The 16,097-nt window shown below is 33.9% G+C and overlaps 1 protein-coding gene across 5 annotated transcripts in view; it reads left to right on the plus strand.

The window, feature by feature from the left end:
- The window catches only part of LOC106458840 (band 4.1-like protein 3), a 198,313-nt gene that overhangs the window by 57,792 nt on the left and 124,424 nt on the right, over nucleotides 1–16,097 (plus strand). For all 5 annotated transcript variants that reach the window (XM_013918392.2, XM_022385187.1, XM_022385189.1 and 2 more), the window contains exon 4: nucleotides 8,837–8,879. In XM_013918392.2, the coding sequence (XP_013773846.1) occupies nucleotides 8,837–8,879 (43 nt within the window). The remainder of the gene's footprint in view (nucleotides 1–8,836; nucleotides 8,880–16,097) is intronic.

Raw genomic sequence — 16,097 nt, forward strand, 5'->3', positions numbered from 1 at the left:
ATCAACTCCTCCCTGTTGTCATTAATGTAATCAATTCTGGATTCTCGGTGTTTTATTTGATATTTATTATTATTTTAAAGATACAGTGTTTATACTTATATGTAAGCCTTTCTATATAACAGTTTCTCTTAACAATGTGATTTATTAAATGTATATGCTGCATGTTTTATTGTATATTTCATTATATTGTTACTGTTTAAATCTGTTCTTTCTAAACTTTGGATTGAAAATGAAAACTTGCTCTTTGCAAATGTTGTTTTTTATAGTTCAAATATTATGAACTAACTTTTTTTGGGATATTAATGCTGATGATGGAATTTAAGAAAATTCCTAAATGTCTGTATTAAAGATATTTTTTGGTATTACTGTGTTTTTAATATTTATCATATTATTTTTATTATTGTTCACCAAAATAGTTGAGTACATATACATTTGTAATTTATCACATGGTTAAAATGTTAGCACAACTGAATGGAAAGGATAAAAAATATTGCTTTGTATGAGTAATTGCCTTGTGATTCGAAGTTGGATTCTTTATACAACCCAGTACCATTCATAACTTCTAGTGGAACACAAATTCAGGAAAGTAAGAAATGTAGTGTTGCAAACATAACACATACACACAAAAGAAAAAACTATATTTCTTTAACACTAAAGAGAACATTACTCAAATTATAAGTTACAATGCAAGAGAAATGATAATGTAAAAATGGTAATTTTAAACCTTATTCAGTATTAAATACTACAGTTATGAAATTATATATTTGAAATGTCACACATTGTATAAAATAACAGTAGTTACACTTTATTAAACACTAAAGTAGCCCAAGAGTTGGAGGTGGGTGTGGCTGGATGGTTGCCATTATTCAAAATAAAGAAACAAATATTGGTAACAATAGGAATCAAACCCAAAACCCTTGAATAATGAGGCAACCCCCCCCCCCCTAATTATTGGCTCATGTTAGTCCAAAACTGAACAAACTTGTATAAATCAAAAATTAATAATGAGAAACAATGATTTCGATTACCTTATTGTAATTTCAATTAATATATTAGTTTACATGACACTAATTTATGTAGTGTTCATAGTTCGTCAAATTAATCACAATATTGTAATTGGAAACACTTATTACAGTTAACAGTGTATGTGAGAATAATCCATGACATTGAATAATTGAGGTAATCATCCAACTCTAAATATATATTTCATCTGGAAGTTCACATTTTAGTACAATTTGTTGTTCTTTGTCCAAATATTTCTGGTTTGAAAATTATTTTGAAAGGTTTATATGTTAGCACTATTTGCTGTCAAGTTTTTTACATATTTATAATCTGTAACTGAGTTTTAAATAGTTCACACATTAGTACTGTTTATTGTCATTATGATCAAATATTTATTGTTTATAACTCATCTTTGCTTTCAACTCGTTCAAATATTTTTTTAAACTTGGGTTAAAATGTTTTTCTATCAATTGTTCAGATATTTGTATTTCGTAATTAGTCTCCAGCAGCTTCATGTTAGCAATTGTTTGGAGTCTGTTTTTTCAAATATTTATCTTTTGTAACTCATCAGTAAGAGTATCACATATTAGTATTTTTTGTGACTTGCTTCCTGTAACTATACATGTTAATACCAGGTATTAACTACCACTAAAGGATTGGTGTTTTAGTAAAGTATTACTGTGTGTTGATAATTTGTTCAAATATTTATTATCTGGAACTCAACTCTACAAAATTCACAGTAACTTTTTCCTGTTAATTTGTTCAACTACACACATCTTTCATAAATTTTTCACTCTAAAACTTTGTCGTAGTATTCTTTTTCATTCACTTTATTCAAATATTTGTGGTACTTTCTGGCTTGCAGATCTTCCTTAGACGAAGTAATTAGGCCCATTAACGAGAGGTTCTAGGATATCAGATGATGAAATTTCTTTCTTTCTGATCTGCAACCAAGTATATTGCACAAAGATTGAGACAAAAGGCCAGTACACAAATCACAAATATGAACAGAGAAAAATTGTTGATAGGAATGTATGTGGTTTCCGCTGAATACTTAAATTGAAAAATACTACTAAAATCTGAAACTTCTGGGACAGACATGGATTTAAGTTTTCCAATAAATCTTGGTGATTAAATACATCAAAAGCCAAAGTATATGTCTGGCCCCACAGTGAGCGAACTAACGGGGAGCTTACAAAGGGCATGGCAACCCATAGCTATATATTGTCAAGAAAAACAACTGTTTTTCTAGCTACATAGCAAATAATCTTTTCTGTAGTAGAAACACAGATAACCACATAGTTATAAACACACCCACTGAATATATTTAGTGAAAGAAAAAGTTGAGTAACTTGAGTGCCTCACTGCACTTAAACAAAGGACTACAAAAATACACTAAATTTTAAACATTTTACACATTGACTAAAGGGGTCAATAATACATAGTACAGCCCATTTGTGGTACAATTGTTCAAGTGTCAATTGCAACTTACCTCTGTGAGGCTCATGTGTTTGTGTTCAAGTATTTATGTATGTTGTAACTTGTCTGTTTTAGGTACCAATGTTCACTTTCTGTTCAGAGACTTATCTTTCAAAATTTGCTTCTAAGAAGTACACACATTAACACTGTTTTCTGCCAGTTTGTTTAAATATCCATCATTTGAAACTTGTGTCAAAGAAGATCTCATGTTAGCAGTATTTGCTGTCAACTTGTTTAAACTCACCTTCAGGAATTTTGCAGATATGCACTGTGTACTTTCAGTTTGTTTAAGTATTATACTTCACATTGCTAATTAAGAGACCTTTGGCTTATTACAACAGAGCATATAGGTGCTGAAGCTTTAAGTTTGTATACCTAGTCAAGAGTACTGTTTAAAATAATGTATCTGCTGTAGAATATTACCAGCAGAAAAGATATCTACATTTATTAAAGTTGTGTTTATTTTACATAATTTTTTAAATATACTAAACTAGTATAAATTAAAATAAATGTTCATTTTTCCCTATATGAAAAAAAAGTAAAAGGAAAAATGGGAGAATAAAGCAAGATAAAGCTTAAGAAACATTTTTTTTCAAGGTATAAATGTTTTTTGTATAAACTTAGAGATTGTTAGATATACATGACTGTTTCAATTAAATTTAATAAGAGAGTTATGATATAGATAGTTATAAAACACAAGTGTTAAACTTAGTATTTTTAGAAGCTATGATGTGTCCCAGGTTTGTTTACCTAACTGTTTATGAATCATTTGTAGTCAATTGACGTACATTACTTGAACCTTCTAAGTTTTCCTGTTGCTTTAAGTAAGTATTGTTATATCATAACGTCTCATAGTTTCTAGAAAGTTCTAGGCCTCAATTGGGTTATATATATATATATGAGCATATCAGTTCTTGGTATACTGTGCCATCAGGGTATTTTCTTTCCTGAAATATGTACAACTGACATTAGAAATGTGTTTGTTTATCTTTAAGAATATAATGTCCATTTTCTAAAGTGGCCAAGTTAGTGGAAGTATGTATGTTAGTGAAAGTACAAGTGAAGTTAGACCGTGTGTGAATTTAGCCATAATAGGCAATTTCTAACGTGAGTTTCACATCTTATATTGTTATAACAGAGATAGAAGAGAATAATTCATCTTGTCAATTGGGTTCTAAAGTAACTGAATCAACCTGTGTGGACTTTTGCCATAAAAGAGAATTATGTAAAGCTCTGGATACAACTGATTGTATTGTGATAACAGAGTAGCGTACAATAATTTGTCTTGTCAAAGGGTATTCTAAAGTAATTGAACTCGTTTTTGTGGAACTTGATAAAAAAGAGTAAATTATTTAAAGCTAGATACAACTGTGAAAACCAAAAGTGTAATTGTTTTTTTTTGGACATTGTCAGGTTTTTATAGGGATTCTTTACAGTAGATGTTTGTGACTTGTTGGCGATAAATGTCAACAATAGACAGACAGCACACAATCCACTTGTTTTAAAATATATTCAAAACAAGTCAAACGTATGTACAAAAATTCATTACACTATTGTTTATCAAAGTTTTATCCAAAGCTTTAAATAATTCTCTTTCTTGTCAACACTCCACACAGACTAGTTCAGTTACTTTAGAACTCAATTGACAAAGACAAATTATTTTTCTCTACTCTGTTTCTTACAGCACAATCTGCGATAGATTCACTTATGTTATGCTGTGGGTTACCGCAGTTGTATCTAGAACTTTATCTGCATGTATTTATAACACGTGACCGAAATATCTAGCCCTCTAGTGAAAAAATATTACACACAGTGAGAAAAACTTAGAAGCTTCGATGACATCAGCAGTATTATGAAAGCCTAGTTCAACAATTAAACTGCATTCACAACCTACTACTCATACAGAGTTACGTAATGAAACTTGTCATAACTATCACTTTTAAAACTATTAACTTTTAACAGTCTTGTATGTCAAACATATGTATGTTTGACTTGTTTTGAATATATTATTTTAAAATAAATGAATTGTGTGCTATCTGTTTATTGTTGAAATTTAGTGCCAACAAGTCATAGATACCTACTGTAAAGGCTCCGGCCCTATAAAAAGCTGACATTGGCGAGCCAGCCAGGATACTACAGTGGTAAATGGCGGTAAAAAAAAGATGTGAATGACAGTGGAAGTAGGCCTATATAGGCACAATTGTAGTGGTGGTAAAAATAGTGTAGAGATTACAATCACACAATATAACCATGTCATATTAAATGGACAGAGAGAGAGAGGTGAGTGACTTGGGCTAAATGATAGCAATCTACAAAAGTTTATTAAACAACAACTAGAGAGAGAAGAGCATCAACAGAGAAGAGAGAATAAGTGCACAAATTGAGAAAGAAGAAAAGGAGAGAGAGGAGAGATTGGAAGTAGAAATAATAAGAGCACAAATTGAGAATGCTAAGCTCACCCAACAGAAAGATGAAATATCCTAAAATGACAATGGGGACAGGGCCAGCTACCCTGAGCTGCCCAATTTTGATGAATTAAAAGATGATATGGATGCATTCTTGGAGAGGTATGAAAGATTCACCCAAAGTTAGAAATGTGACAAAGGCAACTAGGCAATCTGTCTTGGCCCACTTTTCACAGAAAAAGTCCTACAAGTGTATGCAGGCATGATGGCAGGAGATTCCATGGATATAAAAAGTTAAAAGTGGCATTGCTGAAATACTATGAACTTACCAAGGAAGGTTTTCACTGAAAATTCAGAGAAGTCAAACCTGACACTGGAAATACTGTATTTCAATTTGTGGTAAGTCTATAACGACACTTCACAAGATGGACTGACATGGCCAAGTGTGAAAATAGTGTTGAAGGACTGGCAGATCTACTACTAATATATACTGCAGTCACTACAAGAGCTGAAGAGAAGAAAAAGCAAGCAAGACATCAAGCCCCTTCAAGTATCAAAAAGTGACTCCCAAATGTTAGTCTACAGGAACTGAAGAAAATGGAAAAGAAAGACCATTCATTGCAGAAACTTTGGGACAGTGCCTGAGAGAAAGTCAAGAATAATACAAAATGGAAAGGGACCTATAGAATAGAGGACCAAAAAGAAGTACTGTACCGGACCTATCTAAGCAGTTCTGCTGTAGAAGCTGAACACACGAAAGGCAGTCAGAAGTACTTCCATGACAAGGAAGTCAAGAAGGTCAAGGATTGACATTTCAAGGTTGGACAAAAGGTCTTAGTTCTGCTACTCACGGATGACAACAAACTCACCTTGCATTGGAAAGGACCTTTTGAAGTACAGGAAGTTATCAACAGAATGTACTATAAAGTGAAAGTGGATGGGAAGACAAAGGTCTACCATGCCAATCTGTTGAAGAGCTATTTCAAGAGGGAAGAAGACCTAACAGGTGCAGCTACTGAGGCACAGATGGACATGTCAGGTGTAGTTGTCATAGATGCAGAACCTGAAGACAGTGACATTCTCATAGAAGATGAAGACCTGCTAGACCTAAGACCACTGGGTGCAGATTAGACATACAAAGACATCAACATGAATGAAGAACTGACTGGCAAGCAGAAGAAAGATCTAGAAGAGTCACTGTGCTAGTATGCAGATGTCTTCACAGATAGAGCAGACAAGAATGACCTTGTGCAACACAAAATCAAGACCATGACCAGGGATCCTGGCAAGGTCAAGGCCTACCAGATGAGAGACTAACAAGGAGACTGCAAATGTTGGTGCAGACTATATGAGGAGACTTTGTGTATGAACTGAAAACAGTTTTTGTTTGTATTGTACAAAAATATTGGATATATTTTTCATGAAGAGGGCTTATTTTTAGATATACGTGACTGTTTGATTTAAATTTAATAAGATGGTTATGACTTAGATAGTTTTAAAGCATGAGTGTTAAATTTAGTATTTTTAGAAGCATTAATTTATCACAGGTTTGCTTACATAACTGTTAACGAATCATTTGTTTTGTAGTTCAGTTGTTGTGAATTGACCTCATGTTACTCAAACCTTCTAAATCTTGTTGCTTTAAGTGAATATTGTTATATCATAAGGTGTTGTAGTTTGTAGAAAGTTCTATGCCTCAGTCGGGCAATATATACAGGGTGTCCCAGAAGTCTGGACCCATAGGGAAAAATACCCAATTTATTCTTTATTTATGTATTATTCAAATTGTATGCAGTTAACAGCCATGCACACATCAATTCTTGGTATACTGTGCTATCAGGGTATTTTCTTTCCTGAAATATGTATAACTAACATAAGAAATGTGTTTGTTTAACTTTGAGAATATAATGTCTATTTTCCATATGGGTTCAGACTTCTGGGACACCCTATATATATAGGTGACCAAGATAGCGGAAGTAAGAAAGTTAGTGAAAGTAAAAAAGGAAGTTAGACTGCATGTGAGATTAGCCATAATGGGCAATTTCTAAAGTGAGTTTCTCAGCTTGTATTATAATATCAGAGATAAAGATGAATAATTTGTTTTGCCATTTGGATTATAAAGTAACTGAACCAGCTTATGTGGACTTTTGATGTAAAAGAGAATTATGTAAAGCTCTGGATACAACTGTGGTAACCTACAGTAAGTGAATTTATCACTGATTGTATTGTGATAACAGAGTAGAGGAGAATAATTTATCTTGTCAAAGGGAGTTCTAAAGTAATTGAACCCATTTTTGTGGACTTTGATGAAAAAGAGACAATTATCTAAAATGATAACCAATAGTGTAACTATTTTTTGTTCATATGTTTGACTTGTTTGAATATATTATTTTGAAATAAGCGAATTATGTGCTGTCCGTTTATTGTTGAAATTTATTGCCAACAAGTCAGACACCTACTGTAAAGAATTCAGCCCTATTAAAACCTGACAGAGATGATCAACCCGAATTCCAGAATGTCGCATTATTTAGTAAGGTTTGAGGTTTATTAGAATCAAAATATATTTTCTTTTTATTGCAATTGACATTTTGTTTTTGAGGAAAAACCCCAGTCTGTTAGTGAAATTCTCTTATGCACACTGTACACATGTTCATTTATTTATTTACAGCCCTGATTGTAACATGTTTCCAGGAAGCTCACCTCCAAGAAGTTTGCATATTAGCACTGTTTGTTGTAAATTTGTTCACAAATTTTTTAGAATTCACCTTCAACAGGTTCATATGTCATATGTAGTTCTTGAGGTCCACATATTAGCTGTATGTGATGTCACTCTACTTAAATAATTTTATGTAATTTATACCATAAGGAATTTCATATGTTAACATTCCTTGTTGTTAATTTGGTCAAATATGTATCTGTTGTAGAATTTATAGGTTATAGTTTTTATGGGTACAAGATTCTGCCAGGTTAAGCTGGTATCATCAGGTACAACAACTACAATCAGTGTATTCATAGTCTAGATAATGTCCAAAACTATTGGATGGATGCATTGGTATTTGATTAGTTGAGCTTAATAAGAATGCAGAACTTAAAAAAGATGTTGAAAGGGGTCAGACAATTAATGCTGTTTTTTTATGCATGAGGAATCATAAAATCAACTAAAATTTAGCCAAAGTATTATATATATATGAAAATAGAAATTATATCGAAAGAAAAATTGTGGAAGATCCATTTACTTCAAAGGTTGACAAACCTGAAACATCATTGAAGTTCAATTTAAGCTGAACTCTTCTCTGACCTTACGTGCTGTGAAGGGACTAGGAACTCCTGTATGTGTTTCTCTCTGATCAATCATTGGACTGAAGAGGACATGTGAAAATGTCAAAAATTATATTCCAATCAATTTGGTGTTCTGAAATAGTGGTTTAAAACATTATTTTAGATTTTACGTAGTATATATATATATATATATATATATATATATATTACCTAATAAACTTAGAACAAAACAGCTTAAAATATCTTACATTCCTGAAATTTCACATGATAGCACTCTTTGCTGTGAATTTCTTGAAATGTCATTTGCAACTCAATTCCAGGTAGTTCCCATGTGAACACTGTTTGATGTCAATTTGTTTTGTCAGCTATTAAATATCTTCAACCTACTTCTGTTTTATGAAGTCATTCACCTTCCCTTTTGTTTTCAGCTATATGATTTCAGGACATGTATGTTTGAAAATGTTTTATATCCTTATTGACATTGCTTATAACCACAACATTTCATGTATGATCTGCTCTGTTGTTTAAGACAAAATCTCTGTGTGAACAAATATTATATTTTTTCTTCAGAATTAACTTGCTATTATTTTTTGATATAGGCTTTTCAGGAATTGCCCTGAAGCATTACAGTTTAGGTATATATTTATATAATTATTTTTTTCTTCCTACAGTGCTGGCTGAATGTTGAGAAACGGATTACTAAACAAGTAAAAAGTAGGTTGTGTGAATTTCAAGAAAGACGTTATAGCTAACTTATGTTTTAAGTTAATAGTTATATATCTTTATAACATTATTATTGAAGTTTAAGAAAAATTCTGTATCATATATAAAATGTTCACAAAATAGCATTCATTAAAAGATGTAAAAAGTTTTACTTCAAGGCCTCAAGAAATTTTGTTTTGAAGGTCATTGTATGTATGTAGTTTTTATGAATTTATAACTTAATATTTATGCAAATAATATAAGTTTTAAAATAATTAGTTTAAGAAAATGGTACAAATAACATATTTTGACTTGATAATGAGGATAATTTGATAACATATTGAAAGACTCGTGTGACTGCTTATAAATTTGGTTAATTAACCTACATGTTGATGAATTTAAGAAAGTTTACCTTCATTAGTTTGTATTTCTTGTTGAAACTTAATCGTACAGTTTTGACTTATAGGGAGATTATTGATTATTTCTGACTTCTTTTACTGTGTGATTTTTAATTGTAACTTAATCTATATGTTTGGCATTCATTGTTTTAGATGTTTAAAAGTTATTAATGTAGTATTTTATAATGATTCTCAGCTTGTAAATAAGTAATTTCATCCACTTTAAAATTTCTCTACATCTTTCTCTCTCGTTAATTAGTAAATTCCTAAAAATACTATTGTGATATTCCTAAGCTTATTCACACTGTAATAGTTAAAAAGAATATTGAAAAGTATACATACACACAACACATACATTTGCATGTGTACAAGTGCTTTTTATATATGTGTGTGTATTTATACATCTGCATGCAAGCGCATGAAAAAAAAAAAACTAAAAGATGCCATTTCTACATTTTATTACATTTGAAATCAGTACTTGTATATAAATATTTTAATGCTTAAATAAATAAAGAGAGTTAAATGACAATTTCAATGGAAGCCTTTTCTGATACGGTACTTACCTCCTCTCACAAGCTATTCTCGTTCAGTGCTGCCCTTTATATGTGAACTTTTTCTTTATGCATGCCACAAGTCTTCCATTCCCCCCTATTGGAATTACAAGATTCCAACATCTCCTTCATGCAAATCATCATGCATCATCTCCTCACCAATAGGAGCATGACATGCTTACGTGACACATGTGACTCCCTCTACACTCCTCTACCAAACTATCACTTCTCGTTTGGCAGCTTTTGTGTTCAGACGAGCTTTTTTGTTTGTTATAAGATTAACTATCAGCTTAAGTTTCCTCACGAGGTGGTTTTCTTTAATTTATTTAATTTTCATTATGACCGTTTCTTCAATATAACAAATTTTATCATTAATTCCCATTGCATTATTCTTTTTCACCACTCGAATTTGGTGAACTCTTATTCACATTGAATTCCAAAGTTCTTGCGTTATTTCTTAGGCCTCAGATGCAGGCAACCTGACAGTGAATTTTCCGCATTTATCCACCGTCAGATTGAACGTTGCATAGGCTAACCTTTGTTCTCAGGCCTCACCCCAGTTCCTCATCAGCAGGCAAAATCCATTCAGAACTGACAGGGATTTGGACCGTCCATTTCCACCTCCTGATTTTACTGTACCTTCCTGTTCTTCAATCGTTAGGTCTAACTTGGTCTTTTTGGATTTGTTTCTCAGGTATGTGGCATTTTATCCCTTTCTCCTATTATTTGTGACCCAAGGCATTCCTTACTACATGACCAATCTTCCTACCCTTTTTGTTTTCCTTCCTCTGATATTTGGGTTCATGCTGATTAATGTACCTCACAATTAAGCAATGGGTTTAACATGCCTCACCCCCAGCAGGCTTTAGATCAGTTCGCACTTTCCGACCATTGTGCTTACTGACCCTTTTTGGACCAACAATTGTTAGGTTTAGTATTGCCTGTTTAGGGGGGTAGCTCCCAAATCACCTGTCAGTTTGAGGCTTTCCACAGAAATCCTGAGAGGTTTCTGGGAATATCCTCTCCCTTCTTTCCTCCACACTAGCTCGTTTGTCATCTTCAGTTCTGGCTTAGTGTGTGTGATTTCTCTGTTGTTGGAATCTTTTAGATCGTGATGCAAATTTTGCTCAGGTTCATTGCTTCGGGATTGTTGCAATATTGTTGTACATTTGTTTCAATCAGAGCCCCATATGCCTCCAATTATCATTTCCCATCCTTCCACTTCCCAACCCTTACCTGTCCCTTCTCCTTGGGGTAACTCTTCTCGTTGTTTTTGTTTTTTGAGGACATACCTCATGTCACACAAGTACCAGTGACTACCCAGTGCGGTCTGTTCCGATGGGAGCTCAGCTTGCCGATTTCTTATTGCTGGGGTTATTTCTTTAAGAATCAACGAGTTCTTCAGGTTTTTTTCAGAAGGATTCCTGATCCCCTTCCTTTCTCCACCTTCTGTGTTTCTTTCCCTCCTGGGAATCCTATGACCAGTCAGTGTCTATCAGAAGTGGTTTGGGAATTGCTATCTCAGCAGTCATCGAACCTGTCCTACATTCTTCGATAGGTTTTTATTCCCAACTTTTGTTGTTCCCACAAAAAACAGGGACTGGAGGCCAGTCATAGATCTATCTCACGTCAACAGCTTTGCTCATTTGACCCAATTTACCATGGAGTCTTTTATTACTTGGAAGTAGGCTTTTTCTTTGGGTTTATGAATGACCACAATGGATCTCGCCAAGGTTTATCACTTCGGTCCCATCTTTATCTTTGCTTTGTCCATTTTGGGGTGGTTTATCAATCTCGTGCACTAACAAATCGGGTTTGCTTCAGCCCCTTATGTTTTCTTTTGGGTAATCCGAGCTTTTGCTTGAAATCTCCATGCTCTGGGATTGAGTTTCTCTCTTACGTAGATGACTGGCTTCTTCTGGCTCATTCTGAACTGGAGTCAGCCAGTCATACTCGGCACCCCCCCTTTAGTGGCTGCTCAAGAAGTCCTTCCTCAGACCTCATCAATATCTCATATTTTTGGGGGTCTTCTTTGACACTCATATCAGTCAGGCCCAGCCTTATCCTGTCCAATTTCGTTCTAAGGACTTGTTAGTTTGCCATGCCCTTTTAGTTTCATGACTTAGTGTTCGTGAGGTTCTATTTCTATTGCCTTTGGGGATGTGGTCATCAATGATATCACTGGTCCCCCTCGGTTTTGCCCATATGAGATCCCTGGGCACTTCACGATTAATGGAATTTTGTTCAGGATCCTCTTTCCACCCCAATTTCCTTTCCTTTTTTTCTGTAACACAATCATTGGTAGTTGGACAAAGCTCATATGTTGGTAGGTGTGCCGCTTCCTCCCCATATCCAGATCTACATCTTTTCATGGACGCATCCCTTCAGGGATGGGGGAGGTGGCATGGGTCAATCACCAGAAGGTTTCAGGCCATTGGTCTGTGTATGAAAGTGCTTTGGATATCAATGTTCTTGAACTCCTAACTGTACATCAGCTGTTGCATCACTTCCTTCTTCTCGCCTGACATTGTCTGGTGATGGTTCATTCAGACAATTTTATGGTCCAGAGATCTCTGTTTTCGATTGTTGGATCTCTTATCTAGGGCCCAGCACATCACATTCATTTTATTGCATGTTATGTGCTGGGTGCTCTCAATCTGGTCGTGGATCGTCTTTCATGCCCTGACCGGATATATCCCACAGAGTGGTAGTTTTCAGGGATCTTTGCCATATTATCGCCAGCCTCTGGCAGTCGATTCCTTCAGCCAGAATTAGTCACACAAGTATCTTTATGTGTAACCACCAATCTGATTACTTCATCGGGTGATTTCTTTCATCCACTCCACCCCTTGTCAGGTCCTCCTGGTTGCTCCTTATTGGCCAGCTCAGCCTCAGTTTCCATGGTCTTCATGCCTGGCTTTTGTCTAGTCCTTGGCGAGAAGATCCAGATTCCCACGTTATTCCTTGTTAGCTGGTTCCATCTGTCCATCTTCCATGTAAGTGTACCCATGCAAGTAGAAGGTATTCTGTTATTGGTCTACAACTAGGTGAGTTTCCCACTGACTGGCGTATTATGGTTCGTGTGGTGGAATTTCTAACCTAGCTCTTTGACAGTGCATCTTTGGTCTAATTGCTCTTAAGATATCTGGCAGCCTTATCCCATACCTTTCGATTTTCTTGGTACCGTAGAGTTCTTTCTTCCCCTGCCTTTACCATGTGTTTACGAAACAGGATTGCAAGCTTCATTGCACTCAACCTCTGCATTAATGACCCCAACAAGTTAATGCACATCCCCAGCACATTTTTTGCTTCTCTCTTAGAATTTACGACTAAAACCAACTTCATTTTCAACAATGAACATTTTCTTCAAATAGATGGTTTAAGTATGGGCAATCCTGTTTCGCTCATTCTTGCCAATATATTTATGACCCAGATCGAAACACAAGCCATACATTCTGCGTTTCATCCCCCACTATACTGGTACAGATATGTCGGTGACACTTTTGCTGGTTTCACTTCTACAGAACACACACTAACTTTCTTTAAACACATAAATTCCATTCATCCCAACAACAAAATTACCATATAACACGTAAACAATAAACAGTTATATTTTCTTAACCTCAAAATTATTAGATCAGACACACAGTTTAAAACCAAAATTCACCGCAAGAACACACACACTGGCCTCTACATCCCCTGGAATACCACTCATGACACCATACAAAAAAATCAATACACTTAAAAATCTCATAAACACAGCCACAAGACTGTTCAACATACTACATAAATGAATAAATTAACCACATAAAGCATTCCTCTATTCACACTAATAAATTCCCACCAGCTATTTTTGAAAAACTTTCCAACATTCCCCACAGCAAAACTCAACTCACAAATAAAATTGATACTAACAAACCCAACTGCAGTTTACCTTTTGTTCCTGAAACCAGCTCAAGAATTATCCACACTTGGACAAAACTAGCTATTAAACACAATATTCCTGTCAACGTCAAATTCTCACAAAAACCCGACCCTAAATTAAAATCATTACTAAAAAAAATTATTTAGAATCACACAATACCAATGTCATTTACAAAATAACATGCAATAACTGCCCAGAATTCTACATCGGAGAAACAGGGAGAAAATGTTTAAACCAGATTGACAAAACACAATAAAAAAGCCGTCCCATGTTTTTCACCATTGAACTCAAAAAACCATAGTATCATAAACAAACAAAATATCAAGGAATCCATCTTAATTGAACAAAACAACCCTACTCTAAACCAACACCCCAGGGTGCCAAGATACCTCTTCTAAGTTTTGCAACAGTATCCGCCACGTGACCTCTTTGTTCAATACTGTATATATATATATATATCTGTGTCAGTGTAAACTACTTGTATTTGATGATGAGAAAACCTTGTTGAAATGTTGTACATTTGCTGTTATGTTAAACTTTTTCTTCATTACCCGTCTCTAAGCATTATTAGTCTCAAAGTGGGTTCCTCATCATCAAATATTGAGTATTTGTTTTGAAAAGTCTGTATGCAAAGTAATTTTCGTGTTAAAATTAAAAATACTTTTTGGCATCTCAAAAATCTCAAATTTCCTTTGTGTAATCCCTAAAACCTCCTAAATGCATTTCAAACGTTTTTTTTTTTTGCAAAATCCTTATAGTTTATATGTTATTTTCTCTACCCTATCTCAAAACAGTATCGGTCAATTCGACAGACCTTGTAACCACCAAAAAAAAAATCAAAATAAACTTAAATTAACCTTCTTTTATTTCTAGAATGACTCCAAATTGTAACCTGAAACCACATTTGTTTGTCCTAAGTAGCTCAAAGTTCGTAACATTATACATCTATTTATAATTAAATTTTATTGTTTTATTGCCCTTTGAACCGTGTCTAACTGCTATCCCCATCATTATAAGTTGTAAATCAGTCGGGAAATGTGCAGCTCACGTTACACTATCGAATTACATCACTCACGAGCGGCTTGCGTGCGTGCCTCGTGAACCATTTTGATAATATTATTATTATTACTTATTTTACCTAATCTAGTCTTAAGTAACTTAAAAAGATCCTTACCTTTAATTTTAGTTACTTTTATAATAATTTTATTTCTTGTTTTTCATATTTATTCTTTATTTGTACTTACCTGATCTTCTTTTTTTTCTTGCCCTTGATTGTTGAGGAGAGTTAAGCCTGATTTTTTTATAGTAATGCATTTAACAATTTTTATTTAATTACATAATGCACCAAAGAATATAGACAAATTCACTTACCTCTCAAAATTTTCTGGTCTTTTTAACTATGTGACAAGAACCATTACAAATTCATCCAAGCTAGTCCTTAACTTTCTCATGGGAACAAAGCTTGCACTGTGAGTGAAACTGACGGTTATCATTTCAGAACACAACGTTATACAATACATCATTTGATAGATGAAAACCTTGACTTTCTATTGGTTATAGATAATACATAATGAAATGTAAAACAGAATTATCAATAAATTGTGAAAGAGAGGATGTGACAGGAGGGTGTGGCAGAAGGGGTCTGATTTTCTATTCGGTAGCTCTGTAACGAAACCAAATTGAAGACTATAAAAATTATGGTTTGTCTGAGCAATAATGATTTTATAGAGAGTAATTTACATTTAATTTCATACATTTTTGAGGGGTGATGGATAAAATAGGAATGATGACGTGCTAAGACAAAAGGTCACATGGATCACGCTAGTGGAAATTCAGGATTTTTTTTATATTCCCTTTTAGAACTAAGAACTTATAACTTTTATACCATTAAAATATGGATTATTAACTAAGATTTTATGCTATTCTAATTGGTATAACATAAACAAAAAGTAGTATAATAAAATTTTGAATGTAAGACACTAAAACCTTGTGTCATGGGCAATAAAGGATTCCTGGGGCAATAGGGTTAAAGCATTAATAAGCTCCATTACTGAAGAGAATGTTTAATTGTTGAGATCAACTATCCTTCCCCTCTGATACATGTTAGCTCTTTCCGAGTATTTGTCGTTCAGCGAACAAGTTCGAAATGACTTCTGAGTGAACTGCTGATCACCCTTATAGACCAAACTATTTGTGTATTTCATCATCACATGCATTTTACTGCAATTAGAGGTGTGTTCCATGACTTTTGTGCAGGATAGTATACACTGAGTGGTAACAAGTAAATAGACACCTAATTTTTTGTCATTTAACTGATTTATGCTAACTAATTTGTGTTCACAGAGCACTATATAAA

Source organism: Limulus polyphemus, unplaced genomic scaffold (assembly GCF_000517525.1).
Source record: "Limulus polyphemus unplaced genomic scaffold, Limulus_polyphemus-2.1.2 Scaffold521, whole genome shotgun sequence".
NCBI classification, from domain to species: domain Eukaryota; kingdom Metazoa; phylum Arthropoda; class Merostomata; order Xiphosura; family Limulidae; genus Limulus; species Limulus polyphemus.